This window comes from Aphis gossypii, chromosome 2, assembly GCF_020184175.1.
Source record: "Aphis gossypii isolate Hap1 chromosome 2, ASM2018417v2, whole genome shotgun sequence".
In the NCBI taxonomy this organism is placed as follows: domain Eukaryota; kingdom Metazoa; phylum Arthropoda; class Insecta; order Hemiptera; family Aphididae; genus Aphis; species Aphis gossypii.
The window spans coordinates 4,172,393-4,185,724 of record NC_065531.1 but is presented as its reverse complement, the minus strand read 5'-3'; the positions used below and the strand labels follow the sequence as shown (position 1 = coordinate 4,185,724).

The 13,332-nt window shown below is 27.1% G+C and overlaps 2 protein-coding genes across 3 annotated transcripts; one reads left to right on the top strand and one right to left on the bottom strand.

Annotated features, from left to right (window-relative positions):
• The first annotated feature begins 70 nt into the window (after positions 1 to 70).
• LOC114126685 (uncharacterized) lies at positions 71 to 2,491 on the top strand. Its single transcript, XM_027990688.2, has 6 exons — positions 71 to 780; positions 882 to 980; positions 1,149 to 1,275; positions 1,336 to 1,478; positions 1,546 to 1,713; positions 2,121 to 2,491. Exons 1-6 carry the CDS (start codon positions 542 to 544, stop codon positions 2,155 to 2,157), a joined length of 813 nt encoding a protein of 270 aa, XP_027846489.1. The 5' UTR covers positions 71 to 541; the 3' UTR covers positions 2,158 to 2,491.
• LOC114126683 (SWI/SNF-related matrix-associated actin-dependent regulator of chromatin subfamily B member 1) lies at positions 1,754 to 7,840 on the bottom strand. Of its 2 annotated transcripts, none has more exons than XM_027990686.2 (10): positions 7,567 to 7,840; positions 7,377 to 7,482; positions 6,834 to 6,963; positions 4,534 to 4,668; positions 4,344 to 4,471; positions 4,108 to 4,274; positions 3,835 to 4,025; positions 3,635 to 3,766; positions 3,478 to 3,544; positions 1,754 to 2,203 (listed from the first exon to the last, which is right to left on the bottom strand). In XM_027990686.2, the coding sequence occupies exons 1-9, from the start codon at positions 7,645 to 7,647 to the stop codon at positions 3,505 to 3,507; spliced, it is 1,110 nt and encodes a 369-aa protein (XP_027846487.1). In that variant the 5' UTR covers positions 7,648 to 7,840; the 3' UTR covers positions 1,754 to 2,203; positions 3,478 to 3,504. The 2 variants fall into 2 exon arrangements, with proteins under 2 accessions (XP_027846487.1, XP_027846486.1); XM_027990685.2 differs by having other exon boundaries at positions 3,509 to 3,544.
• Positions 7,841 to 13,332: the final 5,492 nt, after the last annotated feature.

The following is a 13,332-nucleotide window of genomic DNA, read 5'->3' as shown; positions in this document are numbered from 1 at the left end:
GATAACTCGAGTGATAACTGATGTCATTACGACACATTCGAGATAAAGACAGAGATCTACAACATTTCAATACGACGCGGGTCCTAGTAAACATAATCATCGGGTTTCGTTATTAGTTGTTATAGATTATTTCGCTTTATTTTCTACTTTCACTGATTTACTGGAACATTTTTGGTTAATTCCATATAAGTCGACGTCCAACGAACATTTAATGTTTCTGGTGTCGCTCTCGACTGGATTTCGGACGACGAAACGTCTTGTTGTCTGCTGGACATCGGCGAAAACAGCTGCTAATTGTTATCGACGGTCGTGAACACCGAACTTCAAACTCGTGTCGACAACGACTACGACGGCAAAGTCGAAGAATACAACGACGGTGGTTTCCGAAAAGGCGATCTCCCCGAGGATTTCTCCCAACCGATTGCCGCCGTCTGGACAGTTGCCGATCGTTGAGCATCATCGCCACTGCCGCGAATCACGTTTCGCCCCTTATCCACTGCCGCCACAAGTTCTCGTAGGTTCGTCTACGGTCTCGGCCGACATGTTTAAACGTGGGTTCCCGTCTTCCGACGCGATGGCCAACGATCAGACTGCCACCAGTCCCATCACGAGGAAACCACAGCCGGCCTGTAATCTCCCATTCATGCAGTTCAACCTCCAACAGCCACCCAGCTACTCTACTTTCACGCCAGCTGACTACCAACATTTCCCATACACGTTCTCGTCCAGTACGCCACCAGCATACAGTTGGGCCAACACCAACAGCACACACGTCATGAAGTAAGTAACCGTCATCACACAATTTATTGTATAGATGACCTGATGTCATCTAGGTCTAGTAGCAAACTTCATTTTATGTATTCTATTTCTTGTTGTTTTAGGTTTACGGGATCATGTAATCCATTGCCTTTGGACACATCCATGTACCATCCCAGCAACTTTGGGACTGTGCCAAAACGCAAAATCGATTTAGACGCCGAGTAAATGTTTTATTTATTTTATTTGTATCTATTCTAGACACTAAAATTATTGTTTAGAATTAGTAATTGATTAGACTAAGCATTGTTTATCGTATGACCACAAATTGTGTACTTCTATAAATCTTACACACAATGTTCAAAATTACAAAGGACAATGATTTTTTTCAGACTTCCACAGCCACCCAAAATGCGCATCACTGAAGAAAAAGTATCCGCTAGTTTACGAGACATGCACATCAGCAGTGAATTCAAACCTCATAATTATTGTGTGAGCAGTGCTGTCAATGAAATGGATGTGAGTAGTTGTCTGTTTTCTGTTAAGTGGACACTAAACAGTTGAAAACTTTTCTTTTAGATCTTGGAGAATCCTAGTCCTACAGAGACTATCAACATTCCTGAAACTGCTAAAACAGATTCTCAGACCACATTAGTCATGTGTGAAGAACTGCGTAAACTTAACAAAATCGATTCCATCATACCTCAACCACTGCTCAATGTGTATGTAGATATATATTTAAAACAATTTTATTAATTTAATTGTCAAAATACATTTGTTATACTTTAGAGAAAGACCAACCAACGCAGTTGTAGTATGGACTAAGAAGCCTTTAATGGAATTTATCCGTTCATTTCCTAACTACCAGGAAACCAAATCAACTGTTGTGATAACCGAGATCACAGACGAAGAAGAAAATGAAATTAATGACAAAGACATGTTAGTCGAAGAAAATAAGTAGGTTTAACAATAATTTAACACATTAAAAAGTCTGATATTTTATATTTTTCTTATGTTTTTATTGAAAAGTATATGCAAAAGAAAATCAAACAAATCTAATAATTCATTTTTTTTTCTATTTAAAAATCAATTACATTTTTAAAACATACAACATTAAATAGTTGTTAGTTTAGTAGTATACTTTTTACAATAAGTTACTATAGTATTAAAATAATCATACAATTAAAAAACCAATATCAGATTTAATAGTTTAATATTAAAGTTCTGAAGTAAATTGTTTGATTTGCACTGGGTGCACACAAATAAAATTTAAAATAAATTGTAAAAATTATTTATTCTAATTTTTTTTTTCTTATATAATATAATACGTATAATAATTTTTTTTTAATATAAAATTGTTGCAGTTGTATTGCCTTTGAAGATGTTAACATGGAGCTTTGATGGGACCTTGATCTGTGTTGGGACTCACGGTAGGCGAGTTAACTTACTGTCAGTTAAATAACATTGGAAAAAAAAACAAATAATAATTAATATAAATTAATATAAGTTTTAAATGTATTATTTTTTAATTTTAAATAGTTATAAGAAGAAAACAATTTTTTTTTTGTTATTTTGTGTGATAATATTATATACTGTAAACAAACATATTGTAAGGTTAAATACTCATTTTAATATATTTTTTTCAAGACTTGTTATCCTAAACAAAAATTAATGCGTGAAATGTTAAGCAGTAAAATGTGTTATTTGACATAATAAATGCATGGAAAAGGTTAAATTGAAATTATTATTTCTGATTCTTTATCATTCTAAATACACATCAAAAGTATTGTTATGAAGAAGAAAACAGTGGCGTATGCAAAAACCTTTTGTTCATAGTGCCCTGTTTTAAGTACCAGAAAAAATGTTTGAGAAGCAATCAAATTAGTAAAACTTTTATTAATGTTATTATTTTCATCTTATTTTTGTTTTATACCTGTAATGACAGCATTAAAATTTGATAAATTGTTATGTACCAAATCAAAGTGATGACACTTAAGCATAGACAAAATCATAAATTACACTTTATTGATAGATAAAATAAATAAATAATAACAAAACCAAATTCTTAGTAAAAACTTAATCATAACCTCTCAAGACTTAAATGAAATTTTTTTAACAATGAAAATTAAACTTGTATGGTTTTATCTATAAAATAATAGCAGTTGTCAACAGAACAAAAAAAAAAAATTCTAATACCCATAGATAAGCATTACTTAAAATAAAAAAATTAAATAAAAACAAATTGGTTGTTAATTGAAAACAATTTTTCAGTCTTTCTCAAACTATGAATATCATATCAAAATAACAATCAAATAAATAAAAATAAGTAAAATATAGTAAAGGAAAATAAATAAATTCTAGCGTGTTTTATACTTACAAGTGTTATAAACTTAATATGAATATTTTGTTTATGTCAATTAAATTATGATCATGAGTAAATAATGTAAAACCAAAGAATTTTTTTTTTTAATCGTTAACAGTACAAATTAAAGAATTAATTAATATAAATATATAACAATAGAAAATAATTTTAGTTTTCAACGAAAAAACATTAAAAATATAACGATTTTTTTTTATAATTGCTTAGAATTAAATTTTAGTGTGCACTTGTAACACAATCACACAACTCGTACAAAAATCCAAACGCTATGTAACTCCAGACAAAATTGTCATACGCCACTTATGTTAGTATCATGGTGGGGAAATTTTCTTATTACTTACTATTTAAAATACTTAATAATGATCTTATTACCATCCTGGTGTGGTGTTGGCCAGTCGTCGCATTCGCCTGGAACATATACAATTTTTAGTATTAGCATTGAATCATCAATTATTATTTAACTAAAAAATAAATATTAATTAGTTATTAAGTTCTTGCCTAGTGTTCCTGTCTTGATCTCTAATCTTCTTTTCCATTTCTGCATCGGTTAATGTCTCTAGGAACGGACTCCATTGGTCAGCATCTGAAGGAGGTCTAAACGGGGTTTCAACGACTGACAATGGTGCCTCACTAACAAAATACCATTTAATCAATAACACACCATATTAGATTAAATAGAATAACTTAAAAGAACTTACCTGAAAGCATAGGTACGTTGATGCCAGCTTAATTGCCCTCGGATAGAGTATGCAATGGCAGTTACAAATTCTCCGCCCAAACCAAGTTCAGCACATAGTTTCATGGCAAACTGTTCAGGTGAATTATCTTTTTCACCCATATCCCATTCAACTTGATCCACTAATGATGTATTACCTACATGAATGTTTAACTAAAACACAGAAAAAATACTATCAACATTCCACATGTATGATTAAAACTAAAAAATATATACAATAAATAATATTATTTACTTTGATAATAACTCTTTGGTCATGTTGTTCATCTAAAATATTATCATTATTAAATGCTTCAATTTGCTGACGTATAGATTGTGCGATGGCTGGTACAAATGGTAAAGGGTTTAAATCTAAGTCATCACATAGCACTTCAGCAAACTGTTCTGGTGTTATTAAACTTTCTGAAAAGGAATATAAATTTAAATTATATGCCCAAAAATAAAAAAAAATAATTTAATTAATTCCAATACCATTTTTATTCCAAGTAAATGTATCTCTCAATTTTTGTCCTTCAATTTCCATATCAAGTCTTATTGGAACCAACAATTCTGAAAAGTTGGCATTCTCATGAATGTTTGCAGGATCAGTATCATCATAGCTAAAATTAAATATTATTGATTACTAAACATAATATTAACTAATATTAAGTATCATATTCACCATAACGGAAAAGTCCTGACTTTTTTTTGTATAATCCTGTTACGATTAATGGGTGTAGCTTGAGGAACAGCATCTAAATGAGAACTGTTTGGTAATGATGGAACCCAAGGAACTGATTTTTTCCCTTTAGATTCTCTATAATCATACAAATATGTTTCATTTTAACTTTTTAATTACATCTTTCATGACATGTAATAATGTTAGCTACAAACTAGGATCATTTAATTTTTATAAAGAATATGTTATAGCAGTATTACAATACTAAAAAATATTCTATTAAGATGACTATGCAATAGAATAATTTCAATTTCTAATAGAAGGGGAAAAGTTTTTATCATATAAACATATAACTTTAAAAGACTGTTCGTTTCATCATTCTTAAACATTTTTTCTTTATCAATTTTTTATCTTACAACAATTTCAATTTTGAATAATTTGACTTGCTTTGCAGGAAAAGAAAGCATACTTTTATTGTAAAACACATCATGGGGAGCTAAATAAATATGGTAGTTACTTCAGTGACATTATCAATTTTATTAGAAAGTTTGAACAAATTAAATTACTATACTAAATAAATATGATTATTAAAATGTAACTAAAGAAAATGAAAATATCATATACTATCAGTTTTTTTTTTTAAATCACCAATACATTTAGGAGTTATTTAGTTTTGTGTCAATTAATATAAAAACATATTGATGATAAAAAAAATAAAACTGAGAAATAAAATTAATTGGTATTATTACATCATATTTGTTGCATTATGTACACGCAAATCTTTATATAAATGTGTGCATAAATATATCCATTACCTTTCTATTCGACATAAGAAGAATAAACAATAATTACTCTCACTTAGAAATAAATAATAAATCATATCACACATATTATTTATATCTAGCGCCACAGTCGTGGTGCGAGTTAAGTAAAAACAAAAAATAACTGCATGACAGTGTGTGTATAGTATATCAAAGCAGGAGTTGTCCATTTAAACTGTGTAAAATACAGACCAATTTGTTATACAACATCATATTATAACCTAAGATAACTAACTTTCTAAAACAACAAATTAACTCTTAGTAAACTCCAAAATATTAGAAATATTGTGTATAACATGCTTTTGTAAAAATCATAAACATTGTACGCTTAGAAATTAAGTCATAAATGAAAAAGTGCGAACTGTTTAATGGAAATTTATATTAAATTCAAAATCACAGCATCTATTTTTAGCGTTGTCATTGTCATAGATAATAATTCTTTATTATTATTATTTCCATTGATGATAAAATTAGTGATATCACAACAAAAACCCTTTGTATACTACGTGTAAAAATAAAAATATTAGATCTTTAAGCACAATAAAGATGTGATATCATGAATAAATGCTAAGTATATTAAATTTAAGTAAACTTATTTTGTTTCAAGAATTTATGTACTTGGCAAGGAATTATTTCTTAAAAAAAACAAAGTATGATGAACAAAATAATTAAATGGCTAAGGACTATCAAAATATAAATTATTAATATTTAAAAAATATTATTATTAATATTTATATACTATTCTAAATAATTCCTCGCCAAGTAAATAAATTCTTGAAACAAAATAAGTTTACTTAAATTCAATATACTTAGCATTTATTCATGATATAACATCTTTATTGTTTATTTTGCTTAGCCATTTTTTTACATAGTTTACGAAGGGTTTTTGTTGTGATATATTTTATATATAATACAGTTTGGATACAATAGAAAAATAGATTTTAATGGTTACTGTGACAATAATTTCTAATTTTCTAAACTAAACAACATAAACGGTCATGGTTTCACTATTAACAGATCCAACAACATAGAGCTGTTTTTAAAATCAGACAAGGACAAATGCTCACTTCTGTTCTTCTGACATGAATGATGTCACTGTAGTTTTATATGTTAATTTTACTTACATAATACATTAATTTTGAATTGAGAGTTGAGACAATTGTTTTTACAATTAATTAGACGTAATAAAATAGTTTAAACAGTTATACTGTTTTAAATTTCTGAATAATTTTTTCTTATTTAAAAATATGAATATAAATTTAATTATAAAACTGATATTTTCTTTCTAGATTAAAATACTCTGAAATTTTTTGAAAAAAAGCACAATATAATTTTTAAAATAAAATTGCATAATATACTATAGGTAATCAATTTTAATACCATAATCCCAGAGTTAAATTCATATTTGAGATATCTTAAGTAAACCCTTTAGATCAAACATACTAGTTAAAATTTAGATTCAATACTGATACTTATTACTACCTTGTAATTAATGGTTCAGTTGATGTTACAGACACAGCTTTATAACGTTCATCATTGCCATCAATAATATCTTCAACTTCAGATGCTCTTAAAAGTGACACACTGGAAGCTAGGCAATGAGCACTCAAACCTGCAAAAACAATAAGAAAATTATTGTAATTTATAAATAAAAATGTAGTTAGTAATTAAGTTATAAGGAATAAAGTAAAATAAAATGTCAATAGAACAAGTTATATAATTTTGTTTCAATTAATTGTAGGAAGTTAAAGAAACAAATTTACTAACTAATATTAAAAGGTAAGCATACAATCTTATTAGTATAATAAAGACGAATAGAAAAAAATTGTTTTGATTCTGAACACAATTAAAAATTAAATACAACAATATTTTAATGTATGTACAATATACAATCCAACCCTTTTGAAGATATTGTTGTTCCTCGTCGATTACGTTTGAGTAATAAAAATTTTAAAAGAAATTTTAATTATATAAGTTAAGAAGAATGAATAGTGATAATATTATTATGTAAAAACAAGTACTTACCCAAATCGATTAAACGTTTCCTTTCGTCATTTGTAATGGTTCTGCGAAACATTCCCGGATACCGTTTATATAATGAACCTCGAAACAGCCGCAAGTAATTGCCGACCTGAAAAGCAAAAATAAACAAAAATGATTACAAATAGATCATCGAAGATTTCAAACGGTCAACTTTGGAAAATTGTACACTTACCTCGGATCCAATGCAGTAGTATTCGCCATTCTCTTCTACTTGAAAACTGATGGGCTTGTCGCCGTACGTCCGGAGCGCCATTTTTTGTCGGGCTGCAGTCAAAACGTCAATTACAGATAAGTCCGTCGTCCCATAAACGGCATAAACTCTCGACACAAACGAACAACAGGAAATATACGAAATTAATAATAGTAATTTAACAGTGAACAGATACTATGGGATAGACCGCTCGACTTCTCGAATCCAGACCGGGTTGTATACTTGTTTACGATTTGTTCGTTTGCGAGATTAATTATCACTGTTTTCGATTCAGCAGTGCAACCAACGTAGCGACGACGTAAACAGTGACCGGGACGAAAACTTTCCGTATCAGTCGACAGATAGCGTTACCAAATACGTTGGTCAAATAACGTGACTTGTGGGTGCAACCGTCTATTACGGAAATAATGTCAGTAATCGTGATGTAATACGTAAATATAAATCAGTGAAATCATTCGATCGGGATATATCTATACTTACATTACACGGCTGTAAAGAATAATTTAAAAAATATTTGGTTAAGTAAATAAAAAATATCATTGAAAAATGTATTTAAAATAATACTTGAATAAGTGTACCTACTTATTTATCCTATGTAAAATTGTAAAAAAATGTTCTTATAATTAGTTTTATTTCTACTCCTAAATACCTACGGTAAATGACTATTAAATTTTAAAAGAATAATTTTTAATGCTGAATAGATACCTAACACAAATTCTGTAAAAACTACCTGTACGGCTGTATCTACAGAAAACTTGTCCTCGTAGATATGTATCTGCCTACATAATTCATAATATATGACTGGTGCTCGTTTTTCGCGTTACTATTACTCGTATGTGCTAATGTCAGAAAGTAGTACACACCACACACGTGTAATAAATCATATATATATGTATAGTCATTAAGTGACGGATTACACAGATATGTATCCGCCGAGGTTTTAACATCATATTATATTATAATAAAAGGATCTTAATTTTTTTCAAATCTAAGCACTGAATGAATGTTCAAAATATTTAATTGTGCATAATTAATAAAACCTAATATTTACAATATAATATTGAATTATTTATAATTATTTGAACAACGCGAATATTCACTTATTATATGTTTATTTGTATTTTGTATTTATAAAATATGAGTTATTGTTGTGAAAGAGTCGATTGTATTTTCTTTATAGTCTTATAACAAATCCTATTATTGGTTCAAAACTTTGGACAAATACCACGCACTAGTACTTGTTAATGTTATCAACTAGTTACTAAACTACTAGACTTAGTGTTCTAACGATTGATGTTAAAATATTTTAGTGTGTATAAAATTTAGAAAATATAAAAGATGCGAAGTAATAATATTGTTTCAAAAACGTGATTATTACCGTATTTAATATTTAGGAGACATTTCACTTAATGCCAATATCGTGTTATCGTATTTGAAAAAAGTTTTTCAGTTCAATATTAAACGATAAAACGGTTTATTAATGAATTCTAAATTACACTACCTACGTTAAAATTTTCTGTGAAAAAAAAATAAATTTGAAATTATAAAGGCAATATTATAGTACCTACGTCCTATCTATATTATTTTGGACTAATTACTTAAATTACTATACGACGTTTCTATACTTAAAAAAAGTCATACATTGGGCAATTTTTTAGGCACATAATTATTTATATAATCCATAAGTGTTATTTCACTCGATTAAAATTTGTCAATGATGTTCCTCATGAACTCTTGTTTTTTTTAAAAAATTTAGGTAAACTGACATGACAGCTTTAATTTAATTGCTGATTCTACGGAAGCCAATTAGAAATTTACCTGTTAGTTAGACCTTTTTTGACAGGAGTCGTTAGAAATAAGCAAACAATAGACGGGAACCGTTTGGGATCCGACTGCATAAATCTCTTTCTTTTTATACAAATAGTATATTAATATATAGGTATTTTAACCTAACCTATAGGCTATAAGTATAACCTATGTATAACGTATTGATTTTAGGTAGGTAAAATATCAGGGAAAAAATCGGTTTGTTCACTAAATTAAATATATTATGGATTGGTAGATTTCTTTGTAAACAATTCTTTCTATTATTTTTAATCAAATAACCTCAATTTTCAGCTAATACACTTTTTATTGGTAGGTATTTTTCTATATAGGACCCTCCAATAATAATTATTTGACCTGTTTTACAGGTAAAATTATACTTATTTAAAATACACTGTTTACAATTTCAACATAAATTTGTAGGTAGTGAGATTCTTTTATCGAACAACCTTCAATACCTATTTCGAAATGTATTAATGTTATTGAAAATATTTTTCCTATGATTCCCAATAAAAAAAAACAAAATGTTTTTTATAATGTATATTTTTTAATTTTTTACTTTTTCAAATCACAAAGTAGTAATAAATATTTTTATTTCATATTTTAAAACCAAATATTTTTCTGAATAATTTGATACTTAAAAATCGAAATTTGGACTAAAAGGTTTATACCTATGTTGTAAGTATTAATGTTTAAGTTAGGCAAGTGGAGAGGTACGAGAATACCCCGAAAATGTTGTTCTATTTCTTCATTTCACCATTTTTAAAACATAATACTTGATTTTTTTTTGTATTCAAAGAAATGAAATATTTATTTAATAAATCATATAAAAGAATGATTTATATATTTTTAGTACAATCAATCTATTTTTACGGTAATTAAATTTGGGAAGGAACTTATTCAATAATCATTTATTTAGAATTTAAATTATTATAATGTTATTATAAATTGCATTATTAAATAGGTATGTATCGAAACGGTGTGAGCCAATTAAACCAATATCGTTTTGATTCATAAAGAACTAAGTGCAAAAAGGTAAATGATTTTAAATTAATTTATTCTATAATTTAACTTAATAGGTAAAAACATTAAGCATTAAATTTTTTTCGTTGAACGTGATTATGAAACAAATTTCAAATACGAAATTGATAAATGATTTCCATGTTGCAATTAAGTTTTTGGCCAAAAAAGTGTTTTGTATAAATGTTTGAAATTGATTCAAACATTCAATAATAATATAAATAATTATTATAATTTTAAAACTTTTAAAATCCATGTTAGGCATTTTGATTTAACTGTTTTTTAATTCATAATTTTAAGTTTAGACATTATACGCCTACATTTAAATAATACTGCATTAAGTATATTAACTAAGTATATTTTAATAATATATACACTTAATATATAATATATACTTTATGTGTGTATATTGTATATGTTTATTATTATTTTATTACAATGTTATTTTATTGTTTGTTTTAAATTAGTATTAATATAATTTTAACAAATGTAAGAAGAAATTGATAAGGAAAGCTCGTCAAGCACGAGTTTAGCTAATAATTGGTACTGGCGTACTGCAATAAAGTTATTATAGTTATCACTTATTATCATTATTATTATTAACCAGTCCTCCAGTACAATAAGTGGTCAATTTATTTCCCTCAATATGGTATAGGTAAGTAAAACTATAATAGTATAAAGTAAAAATTGTATACAGAAAAAAAAATTTAGTAATCCAAGGCGCGCGGCCGGTTGAAAATTAGTTTTACCTGCATATCGCTGTACATCCAGATCCCGTATTAGGGTCACAACCGAGGCCGCCCATCAACATGTCGATTGAAATTATGTGCTGCGTTGCTAGTGGCGTTAGTGAGGGGGATGACGGTAGTAGCTCCGCCATCCATAATAGTTTTGTGGAACATTTCTCAACCGTTTATAGCGTATAGCGTAGATCTATTTAATCATTCACATAAAGAATTTTTTAACTGTAATTTTTTGTTTAATTTTTTGTATTTGTTTATATTGGTAATACAACAATACAACTAAGATAGGTGAGACATTTCTTCAACATTTGAAGTTATATTATGTATAATTAAAATTAAAATATCATGTAACATTATTTATAAGATTCTAATGAAATATTAATAAAAAAAAGTGGGTTTTTATTACTATTATTAGTTAAAATTTCAATTTTAATTGCTGGAAAAAAATGTCAGGTCACATTTTTTTATGAATATCTTCATTTAAACATAAGTTAAAATGGAGAGGCAAATGAACAAAGCTTTTCAGATTGTTTATAACAATGCTTATCTTTATTATTTTTTAATTGATAACAATTATTTACCATGAGAGATTAAAAACTCTCGACAATTGAAGTTATTTATTTTTTATACTTTTGCACTTACTGGCAACTCAAGTCTTAACTTTTTATGTCAACTAGCTTAAGAGTTTGGCACTAAACAAATCTCTTGGTATTGAACCCCGATATTATTACAGAAGATGTGTAATCAATGTGTCAATTATACACGCATAATCTCAAGATAATGGGTTTAAAAAGAAGTTCTAATGTTATTCAACAAAATAAATTACCTACCTATAGAATAGTCTTAAATATAGCTATGATTTTTTTTCTCTTTTTAACTTTGTTTTTTTTTTTTTTTTGAAAAAGAGTAATAATTAGATAACAAATAGTTAAATTACCTATAGTATTATTTGTAGATATACGTAACATACATATTAATCCTTATCATAAACAATTTTAAAAATCGCAAATGTAATTAGTTAGAACTTTTTTTTATTTATAAATTCATTTATATTATATCATATTCATATTTAATAATATATCAATGTTCTGCACTTATTGATCCCATATATAGTCTGGTTTTTTTCAAGATATTATATAATATTTCATATTTTTTGATTTGATATTTTTTCTGTATTTACCTACCTCGTCTATTATATTATATTATCTACATTATACTTTATTATGACTTTGTTAGTTCTTTAATCTTGCTTTAATCCTGAAGTCTTTTAAATCTCTTTGGTTTAATAGAACTTACGGTTACATTGACAAAGATGTATTTTTAAAGAACCATTTGAAAAATCATTATAGGGAATATTAAAAAGAAGCCATAAAATGATTACATCGCTATAGTTTATAGAGCTCATAACAAATTTGAGGTATTTAATATTAAAAGTTTCATTTTCTAGTTATATTTTAAAAACGTCGAAGTGACATTGGTTGTTTTAAAATGTAATAATACACTGTGGTTTTAAGATTTTAACTCACCCGAAGTGGCTGAAGCTGTGGTAAAACAAATTCATGTGACCTTCCCTAGATTAGTATCGTGTGTTAATGGTAAAAAAAAATACTAACAACCTTAGTTGTATACCATTAGATAATCAGGATAAAGGAAAATGTTATAAAGAGTAAATTGGTCTTAGATAATTAAATTATCCTAAATCTTTATGTCAAAATCAAATTCATAGGTAGCGATAAAGTTTTAATCATCTTTAGACAATTAAATCTTAATTGATCTTGATTAAACACTTATTATTTTTAATGATTAATTTTAATAACTATGATGAACATTTAGAAATAAGTTCTTATATTTTAATGAAACAATTAACAAATCATATTTTATTGTATATTTAGTACATTTTACAAAAATCAAACAAAATAATTATCATCGAGACTCAAGAGAGAAAAAGTTATTTACCATTTCATTTTATATAATAATTTATAGAGGTAATGTCCAAAAAAAAAAAATATATAAATAAATAAATACTATAGTTAACATATCATTGACAGACAACGGCAAAATTTTATTAATTCTTACTAATAATATAATCAATGTTACAAACAATGAAATTGAGGAGTATAAATAATTGTTGTTAGGGAAA